The sequence below is a fragment of the Salvia miltiorrhiza genome, chromosome 2 (genome assembly GCF_028751815.1).
Source record: "Salvia miltiorrhiza cultivar Shanhuang (shh) chromosome 2, IMPLAD_Smil_shh, whole genome shotgun sequence".
NCBI lineage: Eukaryota > Viridiplantae > Streptophyta > Magnoliopsida > Lamiales > Lamiaceae > Salvia > Salvia miltiorrhiza.
Window position 1 is genome coordinate 2,937,107 of NC_080388.1, and position 19,186 is coordinate 2,956,292.

Genomic DNA, 19,186 nt, shown 5'->3' on the forward strand with positions numbered 1-19,186 from the left:
CAACCACAGGATGACCACATGGAAGCTGCGCTCAGAATTGTGAGATATTTGAAGAAGACCTTTGACTATGGAGTGCTGTTCAAAAAGACTGGACACCTTGAGATACAAGCTTACACCGATGCTGACTGGGCAGGAAACCCGAATGACAGAAAGTCAACAGCTGGATACTTTGCATCTGTGGGAGGAAATCTTGTCTCATGGAGAAGCAAGAAACAAAAGGTGGTTGCTCTCTCAAGTGCAGAATCAGAATTCAGAGGGATCAAAAGTGGGTTAACTGAAGTCCTTTGGCTAAGAAGATTGTTGATGGAATTAGGCCTTCACCCAATAAAGACATGCCAAATGTACTGCGACAACAAGGCTGCCATCAGCATATCTGAGAACCCAGTTCAACATGATAGAACTAAACATGTCGAAGTGGATAGACACTTTATCAAGGAGAAGATTGAGGAAAAGATTGTGGAGCTCCCGTTTGTGAGGTCCGAAGATCAGCTCGCTGATATCCTAACCAAGGCTGTGGACTTCAAAAGTTTTTCAGAAGTTCTCTCCAAGTTGAGTATCGGAAATCCCGTCACTCAACTTGAGGGGGAGTGTTGAAAATACAAAGTCAGAGAAGGCAGCATACAAAGTCAGAGAAAGCAGTAGCCAACTTCAGTCAAAAATGAACAAAAATCCCTTAATCGTAGGGATCCTTGTATGACTATCATCTCCTCTTTTGTAGTATAAAGGGATGATTGTAATCAGAGAAATATAACATCAGAAGCAATACAAGCAAAACAATCTTTAGCTATCTTTTCTTTATCAATGTCAATATCATGTGAAAACAGGCAGATGCAAATAAATAATTTCGGGAAAGTTGAAAATGAAATTGAAAAATTTTCGACTATGAAAAATGCTGTGATCGAAAATTTATGATTTTTTTTTGAGTGAAATATGCGCTCGATTTTAAATTTGTCTTAATTTTGGCGAGATATATAGAGTCGTGTTTATTTATTAGTCTCATTTTGGTTTATTAATTGGTCACATGTGAGGTGTTGCTACCAATTATCGACATGAATCTTTAAATTCATATCTACTTCTTCAAAATGTCGACTAACAACGACCTAAATTATTTTGGAGAAACTCAACGTCAATTATTATATTGTCAAAACTTATAAATATTGATTTAACAATTTTAATTCGTTAGTGATTTCTGGGTTCTGGCGTTGAAAAGTCCACTTGATAATCGGATATTGTGCCAAGCATTTCCATATGTTTAAACTTTTTTTTTTTTGATAAATTAAATAAGTAAGTAAAGAAATTTAAAGATTGAACGATAAAATACCTGAACCCAGATCTTATGCATTAATTTTCTACCACTAATTACTAAGCCAACATAAGCACACCCATATGTTTAAACTTAATGACATGGAAATGTCACACATGAATTTCGACTTTTAGCGAATCAATTTATGAAATTTGAATAATGTATATATTAATTGAAATTTAAGCTAAAATTGCCGCTAGGTCTATTTAAGAATTATGAGACTAAGGGGTATATTTCCCCATTATTTTTCTTAATAAATTTAATGGTATTTTCTAGATGAAAGAAATTAAGAGAGGGAACGATGGGAATTGATTGGTCATTGCTGAAATTAAGTGATCAACGCTGCAAGCAGTTGTACCTTTGTGGTGGAGAAGAGATGGTACTTCCCTGCATAATGTGGCACAAATTTGAAACACTTATTTTTTTATGAATAATAAGTAGATATATGTATGTATCTAGATTTTTCTAAGACATGCATCCAAGGGCAAAGGTATTTGAAAGGGAGGGAACATCCTGAAATTTTGATTACGACTTATTATTTTATTGCATGCACTATTGTCTTTTTATTTTATATTTTAAATATGACAATTAGTTGGATTTTGAGAATTAGATTACTTGTGTTCTGAGTTATACTTATATCTAAGCTATTATATATTCGAAGATTATTATATATAATATACTTTAAAGAATGGCTGCGAGTTTCGTTGTAAAAATAAAAATAATAATCGAGTAAAACTCATTTAAAGTAAAATAGAATAATAAAAATAATAATATATATTTTATATTATTATATATAATACTCCCTCCGTCCCTGAAATAAGTTCCTCTTTTTCCTTTTTGGGACGTCCCCCAATTAAGTTCCTCTTTCTTTCTTTCCATTTTTGGACAACTACCCCACCACTAATAATACTTTATTTATTCTTACTTTTCACTTTTTCACCACTCCCAATACTAATTATAACACTTTTTTACCTTTTTACCACTTTGAATACTAATTATAACATATTTTTCTCCACTATCAATACACTTTACCACTTTTCCTTAAAACCCGCGCCGTCCCCAAAGAGGAACTTATTTTGGGGACGGAGGGAGTATACCTAAAGACTCTCTTTTGTGAGAGATCTTGGATTCAATTCCGCCTGCGTACGGTGATGTTTTTTTCATTTTAGGTGGTGTTGTATTTCCGCCTCTGTGCGATGTTGTATTATTTGGTATTGAGGTCCCACACGGAGGATGTGTGCGGTGATGTTTTCCCACCGTTTGAATGGTAGTGACGTCCCGCCTGCGTGCGAATTGCATAATTGATTATATTCAGATACATCTTGTAATTTCAAAAAATATCAATTTTAGTAAATAATTAGATTGCGATTTGCTAACTAAAATGGAAGATGGTTCTAATAGTTGCTCCGAATTATCTCTATTTCAATTTTTAATTATGTTGAGTGTGTTTAATATAGCCAACATGTATTTTTAAATTCCGTAACATATAATTATTTTTTTGAAAATTACGTTCCTATTTTAACCATTAAATTCATATATATTATAGTATACTATATTTTATTTTTATTACTCACACTACAAAAAATCACCTCAACAGTGGCGGAATTTCACGACGGGGGGATTCCCGTCGAGAAAAATGGCGGCGTTATCGACGGATTCTCGACGGAATTGAATTCCCGCTGTAAATCCGTCACAAATCCGTTAATAAATTTTAATTTCTTAAAATATTACCTTTTTTTTTATTTTTCCGTCGAGAATCTGTCGACAATTATTAAATTTAATTCAAAATTTTGGTGCCAGTCGACAATCCGTCGAGAAAGTTATTTTTTTAATAATTATTTTTAATATTTCGAATTCCCGTCGTGAATCCATCGAGAATATTTTTAATAATGAATAGTATCTCCTCCCCCCAAATTCAATTCAGTTCATCAACGCCATTTCCCCCAAATTCATTTCAGTTGCCCTACGCCATCGCCGGAGTCCGCTGCCGCCGTTCGCCACCTGCCGGAGTCGATCTGCTGCCTCTCCCTCCCTCGACGTTCACCATCGGTTCTCTCTCCCTCTCGCTCTCTCTCTCTTTCCCTCCCTTTCTCTCTATCTCAAATTAAATTTGTATGGTTTCAGATCTTTCCCGTTCGTCGCGCCGTCCGCCGAAGTCCCTTGCTTCTGTCTGCCGCCGTCTCGCCCCCTGCTGGACCTCCTCTCTCTGTCTCTCTCTCAAATTTGAAAGGTGCCTTCAAAGTTAATTCTCTCTCAAATCTATACGAGCATTAGTTAAAAATGCAGTCAGTTTCCTCTGTTTCATTAGTTGAGCGTATCTGGGAAAGTTGAAAAAAACTGTGAAAAATAAAGCCAAGGTAGAGGGATCAATGACAAATGCCTACCTTGTTGAAGAAGCCACTGCATTTTGTTCTTATTACTTCGAAGAACATGTAAGAACAAAGCAGCGGAACGTTCCTCGTAACTTTGCCGGTAGTTCATCATCAGGTGGTATGGAAGAACACCATGATACGTTGTTTGTTTTCAAGAATGTCGGTAGAGGGTTTGGAAAAAAGTCAACAAGATTTTTAAGCAAGGATGAGTATGATGCTGCACATTTGTATGTCTTAAACAATTGTTCAGAGATAACAGAAATTTACACACGGTACATAACTTCTTCATTATAGACCTCATTACTATAATCATAACAATTATGAATTTCTAACTTCTTAATTATATAGATTGTTTGTTGATGAAATCAATGCCAAGTACCCAAACATTTCACCGAATCAACTTCAAATCAAGCTCAATAAGGAGTTTCCCGATTGGTTCAAGTTATATGTAAGCATATGAATACCCTTAACTTTCTCACCAAGTTATGATATAATTAGTTATTAACTCTACATTTCATTATGTTAGGTTGCAGATCCAAATAATCGAGTGGAGAACTCTGACTTGAAGAGTTTGTCTTTAAAACCATTTCAAAGAGTCACTTCTTTTCAAGGATTTTATGTGAATGGTTTTAAATTTCACACGATCGAATACGGATCAAAGAAATCAACCTACAATAGTGGATTGTGTGTAAAAGGTTTGGAGTTGGATTATTATGGACGTTTGGTTGAAGTAGTGGTGCTTGAGTATTCTGGTGTACCAACTAAAACGATCACACTTTTCAAGTGTGAGTGGTTTGACCCCAGACCATCAGGGACGTTAGTTGATCGTGACTTCAAATTGGTTTCAATTAACCAACGTCGTCGATATGACAACTATGAACCATTCATCCTATCAACTCAAGCTTCTCAAGTATTTTACTGCACATATCCAAGTAAAAATCAAAGTAGGAAAGATTGGTTGGCAGCTTGTAAGGTGAAGGCAAGACCACTTGTAGAAGTATCAACTATTCAAAATATTCCTATCGATCCTACTCCTTTTCAAGAAGAGCTTGTTGGTAGAACCCCTCACACGACAATTGATGATGATACAATGCCAATTCATCCAGATGGTGCTTTGGTATATCTAGTAGATGAGGATGATGAAGAAGATGTTGACACCAATGAATATGTCTTAGAAACATCTGACTCTACAAATAATGATTCAGATGATAGCGAATAAAACACGTGCTTGTGTTTTATTTTAGGCATGGTGTTTTTTCTACCTTTGATCTTTGAAATTCAGGTAAATAGTGATTCAAATGATTGCTTAGATCTTTGAAATGACTATCATCCTTGTTTTTTCTACCTTATGCAATGATATGATATTATGATATTAAAATTCTAAATCATTCATGCTGTTATATAATCGGCATATATCTTATTTATACAACTCTTATTTTGTGATATAGATGAGCACCCAGCCACTTGGTAGCACCTCTACTTCTAGTGATGAGATCCCACAGCAGCAGCCGCAGCAGCAGCCTGCATCGTCACATATCTCTCGGTCAGGCGAGAATATCACTGTTCTTCCTAATGGGAAGATTTTATGCACTTTAACTAATGGGTATGTAATTTATAATGTTTTAATACAATTTATATTGTTTTAATATACAAATATATAACCTCCAATTTGTAATTTGAAGGATTTTACGACCAACCAATAAAATCCGGCGTTACACATCACATACTTTTCAAGCATACATAGAGGTCACCGGCACCTCATGGAAGGCGCTTACTGAAGACACGATTGAAGTTTACTTCAATCGGTTTGTTGTAAGTGATTGTTTAATTATTTTCCTAACGCTATTATAATATTAATGTTATATAAGAAATTGACATCATCTAAAATATACAGAATGCATTTGAGTGGGACCCTTCTATGTATTCAAGAGAAGTTATCCGCACTGCATGGATCAGGATGGCTAGAATTGCTTACAAGGACTTTGTAAGCGCGACAAAGAAGCTCGTCTTAATTGAAAAGAAGACGCCAGCATATCTGAAGGAACATGTTGAAACGGCTTGGAAAGCCTATTGGGATCTACCTGAAGTGAAGCGCATATCCGAGCAGGCGAGCAAGAACCGGCGCTCTGAACCTTGTGGTCCCGGTACAGGAATCGCCATACATCATGGCGGCTCGCGTAGTGCCATTGACCACGCCGAGCATCTGGTGAGTTAAATAATTTATTTCATTGTAATAAATTAAATTATTTTTTTATATATATATTGTTAACATCTTATGTTTTTATTATAGGCTCGTGAAAAGAATATCCCGGTTGACTGTGCTGCGTATGATACATTTCTACGCATACACCGGAAGGAAGGATTATACACGGGCATACGTTCCGAGGCACACGCGGTAAGTGTATTACTTTAATATGTGTTAAAGTTTCATTATTCCATTTTTACTTGAATATATAGTTTTAATTCGATTCAACTAAACTAATTGTAGGTGGAGATTGAGAGTCGCATTCAAGATATTCAAGCCACTCAAGATAGGGATCCGACACCAGAAGAGGTACACGCCATCTTTAAGGAGGTGGTGAAGAGGGACACGAAAGGCCGTGTGCTCGGGATGGGAATGATGACACAGATGGTGTCTAGTGGATCTAGTACTCAGTCCACTAGCACGTCTCAGACTGCCCCTGCTGCTTCTCTTGAGGAGGTCGAGGCGCTAAGAGTTGAAGTGAATGCTCAGGCTACTAGAGGGAACGAACTCGAGGCACGTCTGCTGGAGCAAGATGGCACCATTAATGATCTCAAGAGTATGGTGGCGCAGTTGATGGCAAATATGAATAAGGGTCATAATTGATACTTTTTATGAAGTTTGAATTTGGATTTATGTAGTAACTATGGAGTTAGAACTTATGATATTTGATATTTAGCTTAATTTAGGTGTGTTGAATTTGGATGTTTAGTAAGTATGTTTGACTTTGGATGTTTAGTAAGTATGTTTGAATTTGGATGTCTAGTAAATATGTTTGAATTTGGATGTTCATTATAAGTATATTTGAATTTGAATATTTTATATTGATTTTTACAGGATATTCAATATTGAGAAATATATATATATACAAACTGAATAATTGTCGACGGATTCTCGACGGAATCCACTTTAAGAGGGAAAACAAATTATCGACGGATTCTCGACGGAAAGCAAAACTTGTCGAATTCTTGACGGATTATCGACGGAATCCACTTTAAGAGGGAAAACAAATTCTCGACGGAAATTTCCGTCGAGAATCCGCCATTAATTAGTAAGATTTGGCATAATCCCCCAACGATCTATCGACGGGCTTAAATATTTTCTCGACGGAATTTTCCGTCGAGAAATTCTCGACGGGAAATTCCGTCGAGAATTAATTTCCCTACGATTAAATTAATGACTCCCGATTTCCGTCGAGAATCCGTCGAGAACAAAAATAACGACGGGTTTTTTATATTTGTCGACGGAATTTTCCGTCGAGAATTGCGAATTTTTTTGTAGTGTCAGAACCTTTGACCTCTTTTCTTTTCTTTTTCTTTTCTTTTCTTACTACAAGAGAAATAATTGCCGCATAAGATTGAAGCATCAACTGTATCATGAGACCATCTCTTTTTCCAAACTTCTATGTGCTCATGCATTATTTTTAATTATTTTAATATTTATTTACTACCCCACTAGATTTAGATTATGTATGATATCCTTAATGGATGTAACCCTTTTTTCTCTGATAAAGAAATGTTTCCAGTGTATCACTCTCTGAATTTTGTAATAAGATAATGTTTTTTGATAGGTACATGCGTTCGTTAGGTACACTATCGTGGAAATATTATTTTATAACTAGTGGCACCAAAGTCGAAACCTGATTTTCTATATATAGATGAAAAATGTTACGTTCAGAAATGTTATATGTATTTGAGAATTGAGAATTCGTTTAAACACTAATTAATAAAGTAATAATTTTTTACTGTAAAAGTTAATAAATTTTGTAAATAAATATTTTGATCTCAGTTTGAATCTTACAAGGAGCAAAATTTTCACCATATAATTAAACAGACGTATCTGTTCATCAGTTATATATATATATATATATATATATATATTAGTTTATTCGTAAAATTTATTGATTTGTTAATTATTTTCATTTATCACGAAAAATAAATTCCTATATATATGAGTGAGCTAAAATAAAATCACATCTTAAAATATAAAATAAGATCATTTTCAACTTTTACATCACCAAGATCTATGATTGATTCCACTACAACAAAAATCTCTTAATAGGACTCTCATAAGTGTCCTATTATGCAATATAATAGGACTTTCTCTTGTATAGGACTCTCCCGAAATGAGTCCTATCTGTGCGAGTCACAATATGTGTAATAGGACGCATGCGCGTGTCCTATTTTGGGACACTTAGTTTAGGACACTCGGGAAAGTCCTATTAAAGGTTTACCACAAAATGCATAATAGGACATTTTTTTTCTGTCTATTCTGGGATGATTGCAGTCCCTTATTTTAGGATGCTAGGAGGCTTTTAAAATACAATTATAATATGGAAATAATGTTATAACTAATGCTTTTAAAACATGAGATCAATCCTAATATAAAATGTTTAATTTCAAATCTAAAATTTCAAACATCACTAATGAATATTCTGTTGAGGGAATAGCTACGCAATCATGAGTAAAAAGCTTATTACATATTGTCTATATTGATATCAACTGTTTTAAAATGAGTTTCTGCTCATCAATTCACTTTTCTCTTTGGTACCAATTCTTTTAGAATGAGACCTCTAGCTAGGCTTCACTTTTAAAGCTATTTCAGCATCTCATCAATCCAAATCATCGACTTTCACCTAAAATTTGCAAGAGAAAAAATAATTAGAATTGTAGACAAATTGGGATAAGTGTATGGCTGTGATGAAGGAGACAAAGATATGGTTATGCAATCGACTGTCGATGATGAGGTGTATAAACTGGAATATTAAAGGTCAATTTTGTGGTGTTGAAATATGTTAACTGCTATCTAATGCAACAAAAAATACAGATGCATTTTCTTGGTAATGCTATCAATATTTTAAAATAGAACAAGCATACCAACATAATCAACAACATAGACACATAAAGATGATTACCAAGTGGTGAGGCCATGCAATGCATGTTTCGATTGCGTCTCCAATTGTAGACAAATTCGAATACGGCCTAATCAGTTCTTCATCCCATTCTATTGGAACTGAAACTTGAACTTCACAACATTGTAGTCCAAGTCGTTTTCCTCCAACTTCTTGATTTGGATCAACACTACGAATACGACCTTTTGCCACAGCTTTTCTAGAATTGAATAAGCTTTTTAAAAGCACCTCATCCCCAACCTGAAATGCATGTTCTAAATTAGCCACTAATAGAACGTTTATTTTATCTCAATAGCTACATGACTTTTACAACAACCAACACTACAATACATTGGGCTGAAACTTAGTTTTAGGAGGAAACAAAATCAGTAAAAGCAAAGACAGAGGTAGGAGAGCAAATAATGATAAAAACAGGCACACAACTCTCTCCCATAATATAACAACTGATTATTGATGACTAAATTAATCAGGCTCAAAATAAAAAGAATATACCTGAAAAGAGTGTCCCATATTTACTGAGTTGGACGACTGACTTGGAGATGTAAGTTGATGTGCTGTAGAAATTGGAGAACAATAAGACATGTTTCCATATGAAACTGGTATACACACACTTGTAATTTCAACACTAAGTCTAATGCTAAAGTCTCGTTCTAAACTAAGACCAAATCTCAATCAAGCCTCAACAACAAATTAGAGGTTTCACCTTGAGCTATCCATTGAGTGTAGCCCCTAATAAATCCTAAACACCTTAAATGAACTTCTACATCTTCCCTTGGTAGGCAAATCCCATTTTTACATGTCTTACAGGGGCACAATATCATTCCATTAACACTTGTGTTTTCTTTGGAGAAAGCAAAATCAAGGAACATTTTCAGTCCATCCAAATACGTTTTGCTATTCCTAGGAAATTTCATCCAAGTCTTATCCATGCTTATTACCTTCAAATTGGAAGAAAATAAATTATTTTACGACATGTAAGCAAGCATCCATATTAAATTTTATAATAAAATTTGCACAGTTATTATCATTACTAAAAACAGTGGTTAAGATATAGGGCTCACCTGAAATTGACTAAAAAATCTCTTCTAAATCTTTCCCCTGCTCTGTATAAGAAAAAAAAAATACAAATATAAGGTATGTCTGCAGAAATTGAAGATAAGTCTACAGCAATAACAAGGATCCATCAAGTCTGCAGAAATATGAATTATGATATAGGTAGGCATCTTGTGGTATATAAGAAAGTGAAAACAAAGTATATTAGCTATGAGCAGAGATCAGCAAGGACGACAGTTACCAATGAGCAGAGTATATAAGAATTTTACTGGAGTGAACCTGTCATTGTTCTTACCCTGCACTACCACTGTCATTGATCATAGTCAGCAAGGATTACAGTTGCCAAACAAGAATAATAATGCCCATTTTAAACAGTCATGCACGTATCCATTACTTTACTGAACTTGATAGCTAGATGATGATGCCTTTACATCAACTTTTTATCAACTAAAATATTAAGATAAGAGAATTAATAAAACTAAAATGAGAAATTTGAATACATAAATGCTACTGTGCACATATGCCAAAGACCCCCAAAATTCTCTCCTGTATTTCCGAAAGGCTCTAACATTTCTCAAGAGGTTACACCAAAGTGCAATGAATACATATAACTAACAGCCTTTGTGAAATATATAGGTAGTCTCATATTCCTCATATTTTGTTTCTTAATTATCTATCTAAAATGAAACCCTCCATTAATTATCTGTAAATTATGTAACTAATTTGGGGAAATCTATGCTCATGTGCAATAGTTTTAGAAACCAAACACCAGAGGTTATAAAATTTTTTTTAGAAATTATCTCATTTAATCCTCTGCATAATAATCAAAATTTCTCAAATTCGCATCTATAGCAGTTGTACTGCATTTCGATTTGGATAAAAATGAAGAAATACTAGTTGGAAGTTTACTATTCTAAAACCACACACCACAACGTTTCATCCTCTTCTAACATGTTGAAGGCTATCGCAGTATCATTGTACATATATTCACACTAAGAATTTGAGGATAGCCAATTGCCGCACACTCAAGAGTAATTTGGGGAAAGAGAGTGACAGAGCCATGAATTTGCTATCAAAATCAGAGCATCAATCCACGTCCGATTTCAGTTGCTTTGCTATTTCTATTTATCAAAATCAAGGAATAGAATTTACCTGGATTCAAGTACAATGATTTGTGAGAGAGCAACTCCAGGGAGAGAGCAACAGCAACGAGCGATAGATTTGTGAGAGAGAGATTTTGGGATGTGAATTGATGAATCGAGGAGAGAAGTGAGAGAAAATGGAAATGACGAAGTGAGAGAGAGTGAGGAGTAACAAATTTTTGGGTTTTAGGTATGATTTTGGGGATTTCGGTAATTTATTTATAATATTTAAATAATTTCAATTAAATGTGATGCTTTAAATTTATTATACATGACAAATTAAAGAGAGAGTCCTATTATAATAGTAATGCAACGCTCATAATGTAAGAGTCCTAAAATAAATGTCCTCCTATCCAGATTTTGTCGTAGTGTTCATAACTTTATTGAATGAATTTATGGTCTTGAATTCAAATCTCATAGGTATCGAAAATTTTAAGATGTATTTTTATTTTAGTTCACTCATATATAGGGGAGGACTAGGTTAAAAACTAACGCTTAGAGTATAAAATAGGTAACATCATCGATCTGCCTATAATTTAACGGTTGATATTTTATCTTAGAGAAATGGAATGTAAATGTATGAATTTTATGTAGACACGTGTAAATTCGATGTGTAAATGTCTGAATTGTGAAAAATAAAATTTTCGCTATCTATTAGATTCGAACTCAATATACAAATATATTTATCTATGTATATATTTATCATACTCTAATTTTATATCTTATTTACTTAAATTAATTAGCATACATAGCATGCAATATACATTAGGCTAAAATAATTTATGTAAATACTGGATTGTTAGCGATAATCTACCTAATTTATTTGAATCAAATAGTCCGTTCTTATCTTTGAAACTGTTTACACTCAAATTATTTGTGACATCTTTATAAAATAAAAAAAAATAATAGTAGAAAGAATCATTATAAATAAAATAATTTTAAAAAAAAAATCATGTCATTATCGATGAGATGAAGAACATATATTATAGAATAATATTTACAAATAAAAAAAATATTTTTATGAGTGTATTTTAATAAAATTGGAATATTTTTAGGACGGATGTTAAATTTGTAAGTAGAACCGTCACCACTTGATACCAAAATTAACTTCTTCTATTTTTTTTTTATTATTTTTTTTTTCTATTTCTGTATAAATGAGAGGAAGAAAAACATGGGACCAATCAAGCTGCCCAACAGTAAACTGTGGCTTAGCACAAAACCATGGCCCCACACACCCCCAAAACCACCCCCCATTATATATATATATCTCCGATCATTATTTTCAGACACAAAGTAACAGAATAAACATCTGAAAATTCTCTCGACATATATATGAAGAAGTTTTTCTCCGAATTCGCATCTTGCTGGGGCGGAGCAACTGTGGTTCCAACGGCGGAGGCCGCCGGAGCTCGGCGGCAGACGGAGGAGCAGCGCGCCCCGCGCAGGAGCAAAAGTACGGCGAAAGTGAGCGGCGCCGCCGCTAATTGGAGGCCCAAGCTCAATGCCATCTCCGAGAACAGCCCCATGTCGGACACCGATGACAGGAAACGGCCTGTGAGAGCCAAACCCAAGTCGCCGGCGAGGGCCGCGCCGCCGCCTAGCCCCGCCGCTGACTACTGGTAGGTGCTCTTTGTCCCCTTTTTTTACTAGCTCCGTCTACAAATATTATCTTAATAGAGAGAGTCACAAATATTAATAAAATTTGTATTATTTATTTAATTAATTGAAAAAGGATCCTATAAATAAAGAAAAATAAATAAAAAATTAATTAAGTTAGTGAACGGAAAATGGGGTCCATATATTAGTGAGTGGACAAAGGAACTTATAAATTTAGTAAAAATAGATTATGATAATTTTTATGGACGAGTGTAACTTTTTTATATAATTATGTTTAAATATAAGACTTTCTAATTGTTTTAATTTTGTTGTTTTTTTAATCTTTCGAAAAATGAAATTTTGGTAAAAGTGGATAGAATGGAAGCTCGTGTATTTAAGTGAATTATTCATTTTCTTTATGATATTTTTTTTTGTTAGTAAAATTATGTGTGGTTGTGTGATTTCAGGAAATACTCTCACACAATGGCACTGCCGGTGTTCGCTCCGACGTCGTATTTGTTCTGAGATGGAGGGACTGCTTGCGTCATAATTGGACTGCTCAAAAAATTGTATATTTATTTGAAAATTGAGAGTAATTGTATTTTGTAAATTGGGGTTTTGTTGTATGGATGTATGTTAAATAGCTCGAATTTCTTTGGCCAATCATTTAGTAGGATTTATAAATCTGGATAGTTAAATAATTTGAGGTTATTTATGTGTTTGATATTTTACACTATTAATCACGAGGAACTTGGATAAAACTAATGCTCTATTTTATTTTATTATTGCTCTTCGAAAAACAATCTCATCACATCTTGAGATAAATTAATTTTAAACGATATAATAATTATTTATTATTTTTCTTTATATTATTTATCTTATTTTTACTAATTAAATTAATATTGAACATGAATACTAAATAAGGAGTATTAATTTTAACATTTTTTTTCCAATTGAATTTCTTTTGTTTGGTTCATTTGAAGTCTCTAAATACGATGACGACTTTTAATGATTGTACGTGTAGTTGATATGGTTTTATGTTATATTGAGTTTTGCTGAGAGCATCCATATTGGTGGAATCAGTTATTGATTCATTCATATTTTAGAATCACTTATGAGTTAAGGTCTGCATTGGTCTGATTTATCCTGCTGGCCCATATATGAATTAGTTTTGATTTCCACCTTTTTCATTTAATTTAAATGACACAAATTTAAATAACACAATTACTTGAATTAAATTGCATTAATTTTAAATTACTTAAATAACAATAAAATTTAAAATATATAAATTTAAAAACTTAAAAATTGAAAAATTACAATAAAAAATAGAAGCCCAAAATTGCAATAATTTTTAAAACTGAAAATTACAGTAATTAAAAAAAACTAAAAATTAAATAAATAAAAATTAATATCAATAAAAAATAGAAGACCAAATTATAATTTTAAAAAACAAAAGCCTGAACTTTTTTTTTTCTCATTTTATTAATAAAAGCTCAATCTAACTATAATCTATATCTATATAATATATAAAAGAGGAGTTTTCTCTGTCCAATTTTTCTCTTCACTTTTTCTCTCTCTTCTTCTATCAATTTTTATACAATTTTTATAATTTTAGTTCTTTTTTAAATATAGTCAAATTTTATTTATGAAAAAATATTCAATATGCATATTAAGTTTATGATATAAAAATCATCAAAAATTAATTTAAAATGAATAGATTATTAAAATTTTAAAATATTTATCTTATTTCTCTTTGTTAAAATTTTATAATATTTTTATTTATGTTTGTTTAAGAAAATATTTATATATTTATTTATTATTATGAGGAATATTCAATAATAATAATAATGTGTATATTAATTTTCATTATCAAATAATATAAAATTATTTAATAATTATAATTATCATTACACCTTATACATAACTGAAAATTATGTTTTTAAATTTGAAATTTTATTAAGTAATTGATATTTTATTTTTAAACTATATTTTGCATTTATTTATATTTTGATTCCATTTAATATTTATATTTATTTATTTAAAAAGTCATTTAAGTTTAATTTCGCCGTGCATCGCACGGACGGGCATACTAGTATAATATAAAAGAGGAGTTTAACGTAAACTTTTTCCCACCAAAATTTCTCTCTCTTTATTTTTCTTTTTGTAGTTTTTGATTCTCTTTTAAAATCATCAACTTTAATTTATAAAAAAAAATATTCAATATGGGTGTTAAATTAAAGATAATGACGATATCTTAATTTGATGTAAAAATTATAAAAATTAAATTTAAAATCAATAAATTATTATAGTTTAAAGTCACAAAATTATTTTTTTTTCTCTCTCCTCTCTCTTCTCTCCTCTATCATATCCTCTCTCATTTCTTATTTTTTAAATGTTACGGTTCTTTCATTCATTTTTCCATATTCTTTCATTTTTTTAAATCTTTTTACTATATATTAGTAAATTGAAGAGTTTAATTTTGTAGTAGCAGATTTATTTAAATTTACTGAAATTGTATACATTTTATTTTTGAAAATGAATGATACATATCTCATGTTAAACCCTTTATTTTTCCACTTTCCAATTGATAAAAAATTGTATATGTTGATAGTAACTTTATTTTAAAATTTGAGCATAAACAAAATGACCACATAAATATGATTTAAATATGTATTCGAAAACTATATTAATCTATAGTTATACTATATGTATTATAGTTATACTATATGTAAATAAATAGTTTTTTACATCTTAGAATACTATATGATCCATAATGATACTTATTATCATCTATACTTGCTTTTGATATTTCATAATTTATATATTTATACACATTATCAATTAAATCAGTTAATTGCTATTTCAAAAATTGAAAATTCGAATGTTTTCAGATTGATATTTTTATTGAGATTATATTGTGGATAATTTATTTTTTATTGAGATCATATATGTTTATATTTACTTATATATATATATATATATATATATTTAATATTTATTTATTTAAACTATTGTTCAATTTCGATGAAGTCGTGCATCGCACGAGCGGGCACATACTAGTTTTAAAATTAAATAAGAGATAATTAACCCTACACGCTTCATCTTCATTCTAGCTCTTCTCTTCAATGGAGCCAAATTCTGAAAACAAGTATGATTTTCTATTTTTTTTTTAATTGCACGTGAGAGACACACACTGTGCAAAAATAGAAGATGAACCGCGACTTGAGTTGCTACTTGTTGGTGTCCGCGTCGGGTGGCTTATCGCCCAAATTGACTCGGACCGGCGATGAGCCATCACCGGTGTGGATGCTCTAAAGAATCTGGCGAAGTATTTTGGATCAAACTATTGAAATCTCATTACAAATAATGGTATTCTAGTGATTGGAATTTTTTTAATTATATTTCGAAATTTTCTAAACTGATGTTAAGTTGGGTGATTACAAAATTCAAAAAATACCCGTGACAACAATTTAACGAGGAGAATCTCATTTCACCAAAGTGATGGACTTGCAATAGAAAATAAAATATAATAATGGAATAGGAAATCTTGTTCGATGAGAGTGAGAGGATTGGAATAACAAAATGAAACACAGTTAAATAGGGAATTTCATTTAACCAAAGTAATAAAATTAAAATAAAAGATAAAATATAATAGTGAAATAGAAAATCTCATCTCATCAAAGTGATAAAATTGGAACAAGTAAAATGAAACAAGATAATGAAAGCCAAGGTGATAAATTTATTCTATGTAAATGTAAAAATAAAATAAAATCAATGGAGTGGAATTGATGGGAGTTTAGCTTATTTTATATTTTTGTATACAAAATTCAATGGATTTGGACACTAAAACTTCCTTTTGTGAAGGAGGGCCATGAAAATCTATATGCCAAGATTATGTATATTTCATTATATTTTGGGTTCAAAGAATCGGTTAAAGCAATGCTCCACTCAACGCCAATCCTAAACCAAAGTGCCAAGCACTATTTGTCCTTTCTTTATATATTTTTTAATTTTTAATTTCATGTTGCTATTGTTAATTATAAGTGTTATTTTGTGTATGATGCATAAGAATTATTATAATATAAAGTTTGAGAAATATGATACACTCAGCCCAAGCTCTAGTTTAGTCCATTTAAGCTCAAGCCCATTAGCCCATTAGGTTTTCATTATTAGATATAAATAATGTAATCTCTAAGTTTATTGAATATGAAATGAATATTTTGGTTGATGTTTTATCAAATCTCTATCTTCTTTCTTGATTTCTGGAGTTTGAGCTACTCGAATTGCTCCACCATTGATACGGATCGTATCAATTGGTGCTTTCATTGAGATTTCATCTCTCTTTGATTATCCAAAAAAAAATGTCAAAATCCGATATACTCGCTGCCATTGAAGAATTTCAGACCGCCATCTACAGCTGGCCAACCTCCTTCGACGCCTATTTTCAGGCGACTCCAGATTCCTCCCTGGTTTCATCTCCTTCCCCACCACCCATTACTCCAGCCCCCTATCCACCACAATTGTTTCCCCCAATCTTACATACAACTCACTCTACATCACATCTTCCCATTCGCCGTCTAAGCCGATCTGAAATCGAAGCTAAAAACGACCTCGGGCTGTGTTACAATTGTGACCAAACCTGGTCCGATACCCACCGATATTGCAGCAAATATTTGATTATTTTCGGCACCGATGATGGGGATGACTTTGGAGATCCCAAGTCTTCTTATTCCATGGGTGGAGTTGAAGTTAAAGCGAAGGATGTCTCAAGTCCTTCACCATTCCCAACCACTCACAGCCCCTCTCCGATTTTCTCGCCGTCGGCACCCTCCACCACCACCGTTACTCCAGCAGATCTACCCTTATTTGATGCTCCACCCCATTTGCCGTCCAAAGCTATCCCACCTCACTTTGTTCTGCATTCGCCCACTCCGCTACCATCGATAGTTCTCCAACCGCCGCCGCCGCCAACACCTCCACCGCCAATACCACCTTCACCCACCGAGCCACCCCCAACAGACTTTCTGCCTTCACCTGTAATACCACCACCACCACCAATAATTCCTCCAGTGAGTCATCTGCCAACCCGCTCCCCACTCAGTCAGTCACCACCATCTCCGACTTTTCCTTGCCACAACAAAAAATTACTCCTTCTGGGTTATGGAGACGAAGACCTTGATTCACTGGGCAACCCTACTCCAGCTGTCGACAATGAGATTCCTATTGGGCCCAAGTCTAAGAATGAAGAGCCCAACCCAATCAATATATTTGGGCCCAATATGAGTGGCCTTAAAGCTTTGATTGTGGCTGCCCACAGCCCAAGTGCCCAGGCTCGTCTCCGTCGCTTCCTCCGAGATTATAAAATTGGGGTTCTTCCACAGCCTCAAGGCTTGTCTCTGCTATTAACCGCGCCACATCACGCCGTCGACGTCAAGGAGAAGGATCGTGGACTTGGTCAAGAAGTCCAGCTATGTGGCGAACCGCCGCCGGATCTCGTGGGTACGCCCAGGTGATCTGCATCAGTTTTGAGTTTGCTCGGATTAATTTTTTGCAGGTTTTCAGCTGGGACTTTTGTCGAGCACATGGTGGTCGTAGTTTTATCAAGCTTCTTAGTTGATTTTCAGTCATAGCTTTTATCAAGCATGTGTCGGGCAGTTGTATTTTGGCACTATTTAGTTTTGTTGTGGCAATTAGCGGGCCAAATAATCTCCCATAGCCGTTTTTCTTTCTTTACAACTTCACCTTGAGGACAAGGTGATTGTGAAGGAGTGGGGAATGATACACTCAGCCCAAGCTCTAGTTTAGTCCATTTAAGCTCAAGCCCATTAGCCCATTAGGTTTTCATTATTAGATATAAATAATGTAATCTCTAAGTTTATTGAATATGAAATGAATATTTTGGTTGATGTTTTATCAAATCTCTCTCTTCTCTCTTGATTTCTGGAGTTTGAGCTACTCGAATTGCTCCACCATTGATACGGATCGTATCAAAATATGTAGATTCTAATAATACAAAACCATTAATGCAGGAATTATGAGTCAGCGGTGTGGACCGTTGCTATTTACGATGATTGTGGTGACGTGAATCGTCATTCTATTATTATTACTACTCCCTCCCATCCACTAAAATAATCTCATTTTTAATTTTGAGTGATTTATATATATATATATATATGAAATAGCTAAAATAAGAGCATTTCTTAATATATAAAATAAGAATAATTGTGAGTCCTTAGATCATCAAGATTTACGATTGATTCGTAATCCTGTTGGATGGATTTATGGTCCTGAGTTCGAATCCCAAAGCTAGCAAAAATTTATTTTACACAATTCATACCTTTATACAGCGAATTCATACGTGTTCTACACAAAATTCATACATTAAAAATTGCTCTTATTTCTTATTTTAAGATGTGCTCTCACGGTAGCCCCCTATATATATATATATATATAGGGAGGGGTTCAAATAAGAACCACTAAATAAAATTAGAACAGAGAACCATTTTAAACCATTCGATCATCAAGATCTATGGTGGATGCATCATCTTGGTGGATGAATGCAGATCC

The 19,186-nt window shown here is 33.2% G+C and overlaps 3 protein-coding genes across 4 annotated transcripts; 2 read left to right on the top strand and 1 right to left on the bottom strand.

Moving 5' to 3' along the window:
- The first annotated feature begins 3,630 nt into the window (after window positions 1-3,630).
- LOC131012633 (uncharacterized) lies at window positions 3,631-6,697 on the top strand. Of its 2 annotated transcripts, XM_057940617.1 has the most exons (7): window positions 3,636-3,947; window positions 4,024-4,123; window positions 4,202-5,278; window positions 5,358-5,487; window positions 5,570-5,881; window positions 5,966-6,070; window positions 6,164-6,697. In XM_057940617.1, exons 3-7 carry the CDS (start codon window positions 5,124-5,126, stop codon window positions 6,521-6,523), a joined length of 1,062 nt encoding a protein of 353 aa, XP_057796600.1. In that variant the 5' UTR covers window positions 3,636-3,947; window positions 4,024-4,123; window positions 4,202-5,123; the 3' UTR covers window positions 6,524-6,697. The 2 variants fall into 2 exon arrangements, with proteins under 2 accessions (XP_057796599.1, XP_057796600.1); XM_057940616.1 differs by lacking the exons at window positions 5,358-5,487; window positions 5,570-5,881; window positions 5,966-6,070; window positions 6,164-6,697 and having other exon boundaries at window positions 3,631-3,947; window positions 4,202-5,122.
- A 1,599-nt stretch (window positions 6,698-8,296) lies between these two features.
- Window positions 8,297-9,454, bottom strand: LOC131012634 (uncharacterized). Its single transcript, XM_057940618.1, has 3 exons — window positions 9,321-9,454; window positions 8,832-9,068; window positions 8,297-8,552 (listed from the first exon to the last, which is right to left on the bottom strand). The coding sequence occupies exons 1-3, from the start codon at window positions 9,408-9,410 to the stop codon at window positions 8,529-8,531; spliced, it is 351 nt and encodes a 116-aa protein (XP_057796601.1). The 5' UTR covers window positions 9,411-9,454; the 3' UTR covers window positions 8,297-8,528.
- Window positions 9,455-12,207: 2,753 nt separating this feature from the next.
- LOC131012635 (uncharacterized) lies at window positions 12,208-13,282 on the top strand. The gene is made up of 2 exons (XM_057940619.1): window positions 12,208-12,642; window positions 13,087-13,282. Exons 1-2 carry the CDS (start codon window positions 12,356-12,358, stop codon window positions 13,142-13,144), a joined length of 345 nt encoding a protein of 114 aa, XP_057796602.1. The 5' UTR covers window positions 12,208-12,355; the 3' UTR covers window positions 13,145-13,282.
- The last annotated feature ends 5,904 nt before the right edge of the window (window positions 13,283-19,186 follow it).